Source organism: Pongo pygmaeus, chromosome 10, assembly GCF_028885625.2.
Source record: "Pongo pygmaeus isolate AG05252 chromosome 10, NHGRI_mPonPyg2-v2.0_pri, whole genome shotgun sequence".
Classification (NCBI taxonomy): Eukaryota; Metazoa; Chordata; class Mammalia; order Primates; family Hominidae; genus Pongo; species Pongo pygmaeus.
The window spans coordinates 130,785,684-130,797,920 of NC_072383.2; the positions used below are offsets into that span (position 1 = coordinate 130,785,684).

At 60.5% G+C, this 12,237-nt stretch overlaps 1 protein-coding gene across 6 annotated transcripts in view; it reads left to right on the forward strand.

Moving 5' to 3' along the window:
- Positions 1–591: 591 nt before the first annotated feature.
- The window catches only part of ULK1 (unc-51 like autophagy activating kinase 1), a 28,308-nt gene continuing 16,662 nt past the window's right edge, over positions 592–12,237 (forward strand). For all 6 annotated transcript variants that reach the window (XM_063646835.1, XM_054444809.2, XM_063646836.1 and 3 more), the window contains exons 1-3: positions 592–1,076; positions 1,567–1,659; positions 1,743–1,784. In XM_063646835.1, coding sequence (XP_063502905.1) covers positions 966–1,076; positions 1,567–1,659; positions 1,743–1,784 — 246 coding nt within the window. In that variant the 5' untranslated portion in view covers positions 592–965. The remainder of the gene's footprint in view (positions 1,077–1,566; positions 1,660–1,742; positions 1,785–12,237) is intronic.

Sequence of the window (12,237 nt, forward strand, 5' to 3'; positions counted from 1 at the left end):
TTTATTCTACGCAGTCCCCCGTTTTGGGAACATTTCCCACGCCTGGTCTCCATTCTCCTGTAGAACGGGAACAGGGAGCGGGAAGGAGGGGAACAGGGAAGGGGAGGGAGGGGAACAGGGACGGGGGACAGGAGGGAGGAGAACAGGCAGTGGGGGCGGGAGGGGAGCGGCGGGAAGGCATGGGAGGGGGCGGAAGGGAGGGGGCAGGGAGGGAGAGAGGTGATGGGAGGGGGAAAAGGAGGGAGGAGGACGGAGAGAGGGGAAAGGAGGGAGGGGAGCAGAGAAGAAGCGGGGCGGGGAAGGGACGTGGCAGGGAGTGGGGCAAGGAATCAACACGGAGCCCGTGGCCCGCTCCCGGGTCAGCGCGCCTCTCCGCTCTCACCGGGGCGGGTCCGCTGTTGGCCCCACCCACTCCCAGCCCACCCGGCCCCGCAATGGCCCGGCCCAGCCGCTCACCCGCCCGACAGGCCCCGCCCAATTCCCCGCCCCATTCTCCCCCCGCCTCCCCCGTGAGCTCGTCACGCCCGGCTCTGCAGTTCAGTCCGGCAGGCCCCGCCCTCATCCCCGCCCCCCGGCCCGGCGCGCAGTGCGGCTGCGCCGGCGTCTCAGGCTCTGAGGCCCGGGCGCCGCGGCTCTTTTGTTTCTCCGTTGGGGCCGAGCCCGGGCCCTAGTTGGAGCCAGAGTCGGAGTCGGAGTCGGATCCAGATTCGGATTAGCAGCCCGGGAAGGGTGCCGCGGCACAGGCGCCGGAGGGAGCACGACTCTCGGACCCCGCCTGGCCCACGGGGCTGGGACCCGGGCCCGGCCTGCCCGATGGGGCGCGCGGCCCCGGAGATGCGCCCTCGCCCGGCCCCGCGCCCCCGGCCCCGCGCCCCCGGCCCGCCCGCCCCGGCCCGCGCCTCCGCCTGAGTCCCCCGTGCCTTGGCCCGCCACCCCCCGCCCGGCGCCCCCGGCCCGCCCGCGCCATGGAGCCCGGCCGCGGCGGCACAGAGACCGTGGGCAAGTTCGAGTTCTCCCGCAAGGACCTGATCGGCCACGGCGCCTTCGCGGTGGTCTTCAAGGGCCGCCACCGCGAGGTGAGGTCCCCGTCCGGCCCGGGATCCCCCGCCCAGGATCCCCTGCCCCGGCATCCCCGCCCCGAGATTCCCCGCCTGTCCCGGGACCCCCCCCCCACGCCTCCCGAGAGCCCCACTCGACTTTCCAGGCCGACCCCCACCCCAGGTTCCCCACCCCGCGACCCCCAGCCCGACTTTCCAGTTCAGACTCCCGCCCCGAAATCCGCTGCCGGGCTTTCCAGCCCAGATCCTCACTCCGAGACCCCCAGCCCGACTTTCCTGTCCAAACCCTCACCCCGGGACACCCCGCACCCGGTCCCACAGCCGGCTTTCCAGGCTGGATCCCTACCCCAGGACCCCCAGCGCGATCCTCAACCTGGCTCCCCACTCGGCCTTCCAGTCCCGGGATCCCCAACCGGGATCATCTCAGGGCCCCACCTGTGTGGACTGGGGTCTGGGGGAGGCCTGCGAGGGGCAGCCCTGGCCCTGAAGGTGCACGTTTGGCTTTCAGAAGCACGATTTGGAGGTCGCCGTCAAGTGCATTAACAAGAAGAACCTCGCCAAGTCTCAGACGCTGCTGGGGAAGGAAATCAAAATCCTGAAGGTGAGCTAGTGCTGGGGGAGGGGGCGTGGGCGTGGGCGAGCCCCCCTCCCCACACTGATAAGAAACTTGGGTTTCTGTCCTAGGAACTGAAACATGAAAACATCGTGGCCCTGTACGACTTCCAGGTAAGGCCTCTGGGCTCCTGTCTGCTGGGGACCGGGCTGGGGGACTGTGGCCCCAGGTGCTGGATCCCCTGGTGAGCACTGGTGTTGAGCCTATCCAGGCTGGGGTCTACTGGGCCCCTGGAGACTCCACCCTGGGTCCAGGCCTGGGATGGGGCTGGCTCTTGCTGTGACTTCCCCAGCTGTGAGACCGGGGAGGGGGTGTCTGGGCCGCAGGGCGCCCCCAGGGCAGGGCTGAGTTCTCCTGACCAGGCATCCCCTCCCCTCCGGGCGTCAGTCCTAGGGGCCCTGCCTGAGTCCGGCGTCCCCGGCTGGCCCAGGCAGCACTGCTGGCCTGGCCCACCTGTCTAGGCCGTGTGTTTGTTGACATTGCTCCTGCGGCGGGCATTGGCCGGCCTCGCTCTGCGTCAGACGGGGCGGGGGAGGGGCCGCCGGAGACTCCTGCTCGCCGGCAGTCAGGGCCGGGCCGGGGCACAGGCGGCTGCCGCTGGCTGGCCAAGGAGATGACCTCAGGCCCGGCTGGCCCCAGGAAGCAGGCGGTGGGACCAGCTGGCTATCGTGCTGCCTCCGTGTCCCGGGGCCCAGGGCAGGCAGGGTTGGGGCTGTGGGAGCCAGGGTGCCGTCCTGGGGACCAGGAACCTGAGGCGGGAGATCCGCCCCGCCGAAGTGCTGACTAATGGCTCTGCGACCTGTTTACTGAGCCCAGGGCCCAGCCCCTGGCTGAGGGAAGGGCTGGCAGGCCATGTTTTGGTGGCCTCCTCCCTTCGCCTCTCAGAGCTTTGCTGTGGCCTTGGGGACCGAGGCTTGTCACAAGGTGCCGGGTGGGGGGGGCCCAGGTCCAGCCAGTACCTGGAAACCCAGGCACACTGTGTCCTGGAGCTGGGCCATCCCTCCTGCTGCTTTTCCCGCCCTCTTCCCACCCCTTTTCTCCCTGCTTTCCTCCCTCCCTTCCTCCTCTTTCCTCATCCTCCCCATGTTTGGAAGCCTCCTGCCTGGACCACAGCCTGCACATGCGTCATGGCTCTGGGAGCCAGCAAGGAGTGGACAGCTGTCCCTGGCCAGGCAGCGACTCCGAGAGACTCCCCCTCCACCCTGGGCTACGGTGCCTGCTGCTCCTCTCCAGGGCTCCCCAGGTCCAGTCCTGGGCATCTCCAGGCCAGGCCCTGTGACTGTCCGCACGACCCCCACAGACCCAGGACCAGTATCCCCAGGCCCAGCTCCATCCCAGTCAGCTACACACCTCTGGTTGTGGGCATCTGCCACTTCCTCCAGTGTTGGCAACACTGCAGCTTTCTCTACTCAGGAAGCACTTAGAGCCGCCAGCCGCAGGCGCTCATGTCTCCGGGCACTGGGCTCTGCTAGAGCTGCAGCTTAGCCTGCCCTCGCCCCCACAGGCGCGGGGATTGTTGCCCTGTGTCGGTAAGGCAATATTTGAGGCAGGCACCCAAACCCAGGAAAAAATAATTGGCTTCTAAAAATGGATAATGAACGATTTGGGTGTTAAAAGAAAATCCTCAAACATTACGGGAGGGAGTGCTGTCGAGGCAAGAGTCCTGCCCCCAGTCGAGTCCCGCTGCCCTCCGTTCTCAGGCCCCTGCCTTAGTTGTTTCTGGGCCACTGGGGACAGCCATCCTTACAAGGCGATGTGTTCATGTGTGTCCTTCCCCACCACACCCACCTCTCTGCGCCGTGAATTTTGTCACTTAAGAGTATAGTTTGCACTCCATCCAGCCTGGGCGACTGAGCGAGGCCCTGTCTCTGAAAGAGTAGAGCTTGGGGAAGGTTCTGTGCTGGCTCAATCCATATCAGAAAGTTTACCCCTCGGCCAGGCACAGTGGATCACATCTGTGACACTAGCACTGTGGGAGGCCAAGACAGACCAGCCTGGGCAACATAGCAAGACTCGCTCTCTCTTAAAAAAAAAAAAAAAAAGAAAAAAAATTAGCCAGGCATAGTGGCATGTCTCAGTTACTGTGAAGGTTGTGGGAGGATTGATTAAACCCAGGAGTTTGAGGCTGCAGTGAGCCGTGATGTTGCCACTGCATTCCAGCCTGGGCAGCAGAGTGTAACCCTGTCTCAAAAGCACAAAACAAAACAAAACCCTTGAAAAGTTTACCCCTCTCCGTTAGAGGTCACCATCTGTAAGCACAGTGGTCGAGACCCAGGCTGACGCTGATGAGGGGCCTAGTCCTGGCTGCCATGTGCACACACAGCTTCTTTAGTTTGCGGCCCTATTTCTTCCTTGTGAAGCAGAAAGCACGGGCTGTGAGGGCTGTGTGAGGGAGGAGGGAGTGCTCTGGGGTTGGAGGAGCCATCGTGGAGGTGCTAGCTGCTAGCCTGATTGGGTCTGCCCTGGTGATTTTCAGCCATGGGGTGCCTGTTGCCCGAGATTCCATAACTGATTTCACCAAGGCCCTGTAGGTGGGACATGAGGTTATTTTGGAATGCTGGTACATCAGGGTGGTTGTGACTGGATTCTTAGAAGTAGAATCCTTGGGTAGGAGGGATGCTGGTTTTTAATTTGGGTAGCTATTGCCAAATTGACCTCCGGAGAGGCAATGCCAGTGGTCTCTCAGCCTGTCTCCAAGCATGTGTCTCCTTAGGTCCTTGCCAGGAGGGCGGCTCTCAGAGGTTTCCATCGTGGCTCATGTGAGAAGTAGAAAATGACATCTCTTATGGTTTTGCTTTTCTTTTTTTTTTTTTTTTTTGAGACTGAGTTTTGCTCTTGTCGCCCAGGCTGGAGTGCAGTGACACAATCTCCCCTCACTGCAACCTCCGCCTCCCGGGTCCAAGCGATCCTCCTGCCTCAGCCTCCCGAGTAGCTGGGATTACAGGCGCCTGCCACCACGCCAGGCTAATTTTTGTATTTTCAGTAGAGACACGGTTTCACCATGTTGGCCAGCCTGGTCTCGAACTGACCTCATGATCCACCCACCTCGGCCTCCCAAAGTGCTGGGATTGCAGGAGTGAACCACCATGCCTGGGCGGTTTTCTTTTACATTGGTGATGAATGAGCTTCACTGTCTGAGCACGGGAATGTTAGAAATACCACCTGTCCTTTGTATAGTGTATTTCTTTTTTTTTTTTGAGATAGAGCTTCGCTCTGTCACCCAGGCTGGAGTGCAGTGGCGTGATCTTGGCTCACTGCAACCTCCGCCTCCCAGGTTCAAGCGATTCTCCTGTCTCAGCCTCCCGAGTAGCTGGGATTACAGGCACCTGCCACCACGCCTGGCTAATTTTTGTATTAAAAAATTAATACAAGTTTTTCACCATGTTGGCCAGGCTGATCTCGAACGCCGGACCTCACCTTCAGCCTCCCAAAGTGCTGGAATTACAGGCATGAGCCACCATGCCCAGCCTGCACGATATATTTCTATATTTTATATATATGTTTTTCTGAGATGGAGTTTCGCCCTCGTTGCCCAGGCTGGAGTGCAGTGGCACCATCCCGACTCACTGCAACATCTGCCTCCCAGGTTCAAGCGATTCTCCTGCCTCAGCCTCCCAGGTAGCTGGGATTACAGGCATACGCCAGCACGCCTGGCTAATTTTGTACTTTTAGTAGAGACAAGGTTTCTCTGTGTTGGTCAGGCTGGCCTAGAACTCCTGACCTCAGGTGATCCACCTGCGTCGGCCTCCCAAAGTGGTAGGATTACAGGCATGAGCCACCGCTTCTGGCCTATTTTAATATATTTTTTAAAGAGACTGGGTCTCACTGTCTTGCCCAGGCTGGAGTGCAGTGGCATAATCATGGCTCACTGCAGCCTCGAACACCCGAGCTCAAGAGATCCTCCCACTTCCGCCTCCTGAGTAGCTGGGACTACAGGTACGCACCACCATGCCTGGTTAGGCACATATTTCTGGCAAGCTCTTGGTCTCGTTTGTGCCAAGGCTGGAGGGTACCATGCTTAACACCATGGCCCCTGAGCCATTCTGCCATTTGCTGGATCCTAGCTCCAACATTTACCTGTGTGACATTGGGCAGGTAGCCTCCTGGCACCTGTTTTTTTACCTTTTAAAAACTGTTGGCTGGGTGCAGTGGCTCACGCCTGTAATCCCAGCACTTTGGGAGGCTGAGGCGGGTGGATCACGAGGTAAAGAGATTGAGACTATCCTGGCCAACATGGTGAAACCTCGCCTCTATTAATATACAAAAATTAGCTGGGCGTGGTGGCCCGTGCCTGTAGTCCCAGCTACTCATGAGGCTGAGGCAGGAGAATCGCTTGAACCCAGGAAGTGGAGGCTGCAGTGAGCTGAGATTGCGCCGCTGCACTCCAGCCTGGGCGACAGAGTGAAACTCTCAAAAAAAAAAAACACAAAAACTGTTGTGGTTATGATGGCAACTTGAGTATGTTAAGTCTTTAGAACTGTGCCTGCCACTTTGTAAGTGCTCTGTCAATATTCTTGATTGGTAGGTGTCCTTTATATATGAAGCAAAGTAGCTTCTTTTTGATAGGTTACAGGTATTCCCCTCCATATTGTTCGTTGACTGTTGAGGTTGTTATTTTTGTTCTTATTGTGTTGGGTTTTGTGTATTGGGTTTCTTTTTTTAGCCATACAAAATTGTGAAAGTGTGAGTGCCTGGGAAGTGTGTACCTTGGGTCATGCTCTTTGAGTCCACCATAGCCGCTGGGAGGCAGCTGGAGCACCTGGCCTCCTTATTGAGCGTGTGGTGTCAGTGTCTGGACTTGACTGGCCCCAGGAGTGTGGCCACCACAGAAATCAGGGGATAGGGCTGTGGAGCCAGGCTGGGATCCTGCCCAGCGTGCCCTGGGAGGAGGGCTGATGGCTACAGGCCTTGCTGACGGTGGCCCCCCTGGCCAGCACGCCATCTGACAGGTTCCTTGCAGCTGAAGGTCTTGCTGGGCCACCCAGGTGTGACTCACTCAGGCCCTGCAGACAGAGCCACTGTCCGTGAGTTACTTGCGGTGGAGACCTGAGTCAAGAGGTGTGCAGCCCTGCTTAGGGGCCTGGGAGAACATGGGTCCAGGCAGTCCAGCCCGGCATGAGACTGTGACTCCCCATACCAGAGTGAGGAGGGGCCTGCCAGGCCTGGCCTGGTCTGGCCGGGGGGCTGTCTGCAGCGTGAGTTGGGGCAGGATGCAGGCCGAGTAGAAACCCGTGGGGTGGGTACCCAGCTCCTGGGCAGGTGCCCCCAGGGCCCAGGCAGTTCTGGAATTACCTCCAAAGTTGTGTATATCTTTTTTTTTTTTAACTTTTAAAACCATGGGATAAGACTGGGCACGGTGGCTCACGCCTGTAATCCCGGCACTTTGGGAGGCCAAGGTGGGCGGATCACCTGAGGTCAGGAGTTCGAGACCAGCCTGGCCAACATGGCAAAACCCTGTCTCTACTAAAAGTACAAAAATTAGCTGGGCGTGGTGGTGGGCGCCTGTAGTCCCAGCTACTTGTGAGGCTGAGGCAGGAGAATCGCTTGAACCTGGGAGGTAGAGGTTGCAGTGAACTGAGTTTGTGCCACTGCACTCCAGCCTGAGCGACAGCGAGACTCGTCTCAAAAAAAAAAAAAAAAAAAAAATCATGGAATAAAAATACTGGAAAGTGCAAAACAGATGAGAGAATGCACCACAACAGGCCCTGTGTGGCGTAGCAAGCGCCAGCCCAAAGCCATGCCCGCGTCCCGGGCTGCTCTCCTCCCTCCTATCGAGGGCACGTCCGTCCTCCTGTGTGCCCCCCCCGCCCTTCTCATTCTTCATGTGCGCCAGCTCCTGGTTCCCACACGCTCCCTTTGCCACATGCTAACTTTAAGCCTGGAGGTGGGATGTCAGCCGTAGGTTTGAGGGGTGCTGTGTCTCCGTGGGTGACAGGAGTTGGTTTTTGTTTCTGTGTGGTACCCCGTTGTGGGACTGTCACCTGGTATCAGTATCTGTCCGTGATGGCTGGGGGTTGGGTCTCAGCCGCCTGAAGGACAGAGCTGCTGGGAACAGTTTTTACTGGGGTGTGCGCCAACTAGAATGGCTGGGTCTCGGGAGGAATGTGAGGAGTTGGCGTCTTCCTGAGGGTCTCCGCAGCTTACACCACCCCCACCCCCACACTCGCACTGGGATTGTTTCCTGCTTTTTCCAAGCAAGGTTGTGCCCTCAGAAGGGTCGGGCCACCCACCCCTGCCTCACTGCTTCTAGGGACCTGCCTCAACCCCCTGCGGCTGACTCCCGGATTGTCCAGACCCCCAGGCCCAGCAGGTGGGAGGCTGCAGAGGTCAGCCTAGGCTGCAGCCCCAGGAGGCCCACACACAATGGGTGGCTGCAGGTGGTTCCCCAGGGCCAGAGGGTAGCCCTTCCTTCTTAGGGTGGAGCCGGCATCCCTTCCCTTTTGGGAGCTGTCCAGGAACCCTGCCTGGGGGTGCAGAGTGGTTCTGTCCAGCCACAGCTGTGGCTTTTGCCACTTTCTGGAGCCAGCTCTGGAGGTGTGAACTAGGTCAGCGCCTGCTCACCAGGCCCAGCCCAGGATCACCAGACAAGAGTAGGGCTGGCAGAGGGTGGGAGCCTGGATCCTATTAAGTAAAGCACCTTAGAACCCCCGGGGTGGGGCAGCCTCCTACGTGCCCAGACACCCGTGCCAGGCTGCCCGGGACACCTGGCTCTGGCCGGCCGTGGGTGTGTGTGTGCAGGGTGTGGGGGCCAGCCTACCTGGGGAATGCTGTCCCAGGTCCCTCAGGCATGCTGCCTGGAGACAGTGGGGTGTTGATATTGCTGTCTTTCTGAAGTGTTCTGAGCCTCAGATGCACGTGTTGGGACTTTTCAGGGACAGCCCTGTGGAATAGTCAGCAGCCGTTCCCTGTTTCCTCCCTTTAAATAGGCGACAAGGTGGGACCCACCTCTTGGGGTGGGGGTGATGGTGCAGGGAGCCTGGTGTGTTTGATTAGGGCATAGGCGGTGTGGCCACAGCTGTGTGTGTCACCATGGGATGGACCCCCGGACCCTGTCTTGGGAGGCGAGCTGCTCTGCCTGGGGTGGCTGGTTTCCTCCCCTGGAGCCCAGGGAGGCAGTTGTGGCCCTTTCTGGTGTCTTAACTGGGTGGCTTGATGCTGGGAGCTTGCCTGGTCCCCACTCCCCAGGGTAGCTTTTGAAAACCAAATGTAGCTGCAAGGCAGATGTGGAACCCGATGCCCTGTGTAGGTTCTGCAAGGCAGAGCTGGAGCCCGATGCTCTGTGTGGGTTCTGCAAGGCAGAGGTGGAGCCCGATGCCCTGTGTGGGTTCTGCAAAGCAGGGCTGGAACCCAATGCCCTGTGTGGGTTCTGGGTGGGCCCAGGGGAGGTCAGCTGTGGCCGGTGAGGCTGTGCTGTCACCTGACCCCCATCAAGAGCCCTAGAGACAGTCATTGCCTGTAGGAAGGATGGGCAGGCCCAGCTGGGGGCCCCCGTCGGCGGGGTGTTGTGGTGCAGGGCCTGGGCCTGCAGCTGCCCTGGAGGAGTTCCCCCAGCCCTGGCAGGGGGTGGTCCTGGGCTTGTTTGTCCTCACTCCTCATCCCTGACTCTGCCAGGGTTGGAGACAGCAAGGCTAGGCCCTTCCGGGGACACAGAGGGTTACTGGTTTGGCATTGGCACTGGCAGAGTGAGGACGGGACTCCAGCCCACCTGCTTGGGCTGTGCTGCCATTTCCCAGCCTGGGCATGCCTCCCAACCTCTGGGGCCTCTGTGTGCTCGTATGGGAAGTGGGCTGGTTATGGCCTGCTGCCTGGGCTCCTGCAGGGCTGGTGTAGTTCGACTTCACAGGAGGCTCTTGGAGGCACGGGAAAGGTCCTGGTGTGCCCCGATGCCCAGCTTAGGGAGTTGGATGCCCACAGCCCTGAGGGCCTGTCTGAAGCTGTCATCTGTCCCAGGGGAGTTGGGAAGACCCGAATGCCTGTGGTGAGGTGGATGCCCCCACCCTACCCTGCAGCCTCACCCCCACTGGCCCTGAGTCCCCTGCTGGAGAGAACCTTTTAGGAGAGAGGCTGAGCATGGGCCAGGCCTTGGTTTCTGTAAGGGACCATTTGAAGTGCAGGGAAGAGGCTGGAGGTGCTTCGGTCCAACAGCCCCCTGCCCACTCCCTCCTGGGAGCTGGTGCCCCCTGAGGTTTTGGGGACAGAGGAAGGTGGCCAGCACAGTGGGGAGGACAGAGGGGTCTCTAGGAAGGTGACCTAGGGGGCGACATCTGTGACTCTGGGGCAAGGCCATGGGTCTAGACGTGTCAGTAGCGAGGTGGGTTCCAGCACCCATGAGGCCAGTGTGGCTGGAGGGATGGCAGGGCCAGGTGCCCTGGGTAGGGGTGCTGGAGACCCTGGACCCTGGCTGGAGTGTGGGCAGCAGATGGGGTGGGAGAAGAGCCTCCTTGCCAGGGTCCTGTGGGCCAGTCAGTGGTGCCACAGGGGTCTCCCTGGTGGGCTTCTGCCTTTCTTCTTTCTGAGACAGGTCTCATTCCGTCACCCATCCTGGAGTGCAGTGGCATGATCTCCCGGCTCACTGTAGCTGTGGCCTCCTGGGCCTAAGCCATCCCCCCACCTCAGTCCCGAGTGGCTGGGACTACAGGCGTGCACTGTCACACCTGGATCATTTTTGCATTGTTTTGTAGAGATGGGGTTTTGTTATGTTGCCCAGGCTGGTCTCAAACTCCTGGGCTCAGGCGAGCCTCTTGGCTTGGCCTCCCAACATGCTGGGATGACAGGCATGAGCCACCCTACCCGGCCAGGCCTTTGCCTTTCTAGGGGTGAGAGGTGGCTGCCTTAGTGTTTGGGGGTGGGAGGAGGCTACAGGGCTTCAGTTAGCACCCCCTGCCCAGAGGGAGCTCCTGTCCCACCCAGCCCGGTCCTGGGTGAGTGGCTGGGGGATGGGGTGCTGGGCTCCTGCTCTGCACACATGGGTGTTCCCCCAGGATACCTCTGACTTTGACACATCCCTGCTTGTCCTGGCTTTGCTGGTGGGTTTGGAGCTCTGATGAGCAGGTCAGGCCTTAGGGAGCCCCTGGCTCTGTGATCCAGGGCAGGTGGCCCCCAGAGAGGAGAGGAGAAATGTGGGCACCTATGGGCACTCACTGGAGGGGCTGTGGGGAGGGTAACGGTGGGCCCAGGTCAGGGAGTGGGCATTGCCGTCCTGAAGTTATTTCTGGGTCTAGCTTCATCTCCCCCTCCTTCCTGGGTTCTGCCCGGAGCTGTCCCTGCAGTCCCCCTTGCCCCATCCTGTGCCCTGTGTGGATTGTTTCTCCCCCTCCCCACAGCTGCTGGGAGCCCTGGGCTCCCCACGTGCTCTTCCTGGGCAGGCAGGTGAGGCCAGGCTGGGCTCGGGGTGCACAGGCTGTGGGTGGGGTGGGCTGAGGCCTGCCTTATGGACAGGTCCCACCTTCTCTAGGCTGTGCCTGGGTTTCTGGGTCTCCCTCTGGGCCGGCCCTGCAGTGTCTGTGGATCCTGGGGTTGCTGCCTGAGCAGCATCGGCCTTAGCCTCCCTAAAGGCACCCTCTCGAGCCTGTCCCCACTCAGCGTCCTTGTCCAGCCCACAGCTCCTCTGCGGGGGCAGCTCTGGGGCACAGGCTTCTCGCATTTATGAAGCAGGCATCACCCAGTGGCTTTGTGGCTGTCCCCACACCAGGGGTGCCTTCTGATTGGTCGGGGCCTCCTGGGACTGGGGGCTGAGCAGGGGTCCTGTATGGGACCCGGCTCCCACAGGCGCTGAGGATGTTCCTCCTGCAGACCCCCTCCAGACACAGCTCCCCTTTGCTTTGAGAGAGCCTGGGCTCGCTCAGGGGTAGAAGTGGATCGGCCCTACAACAGGTGTGGACTCGCTTCCCTGCAAGCACCTAGAGCGTGTGGATGTGTACAGGGCAGAGGGAGGGGGCTTTGTGTGGAAAGGGCTTCCTCCTCCTGTTCTGAGGCCCTGAGTCAGGTGTGTGGGGCCCTCGCTCCTCCAGCCCAGCCTGCCTGGTTTGATGTGGCTTCCTGGGCCTCACTCTCCTTGTCTGTGAAACAGGGATGATGAGGATTCGTCCCTGTGGCTGCGGAGAGTGAGTGGTGGGCTACAGGGAAGCTCCCAGTCCCAGGTGAGGGTGTACGCACGCTGGCCGTTGGGGTGTGTGCTGTTCTGCACCGGTGCTCACTCTGAGTTTCATGGGGGCAGGCAAGGGCGGGTGCCAGCAGCACCCCCGGTCAGGTCTATGTCTGAGCTGAGGGCTGAGCAGCTGCTGGTCAGGTCTTGTTGGCCCAGCAGTGGAGAGGGTGGCTGAGATGCCTCTGACTGAAGGCATTGGGGCGAGGGGTGGCAGCCTGAGCTGCAGCCAGGTTGGGGTAGGGCAGCTGGAGGCCTGCAGGCCTCTGCGTCAACCTGGCAGCGCCAACCTGCAATCTGTTGGCGTCTTCTTTTTTTTTTTTTTGAGATGGAGTCTCACTCTGTCACCCAGGCTGGAGTGCAATGGCACAGTCTTGGCTCACTGCAGCCTTCTCCTCCCGGGTTCAAGCGATTTTCCTGCC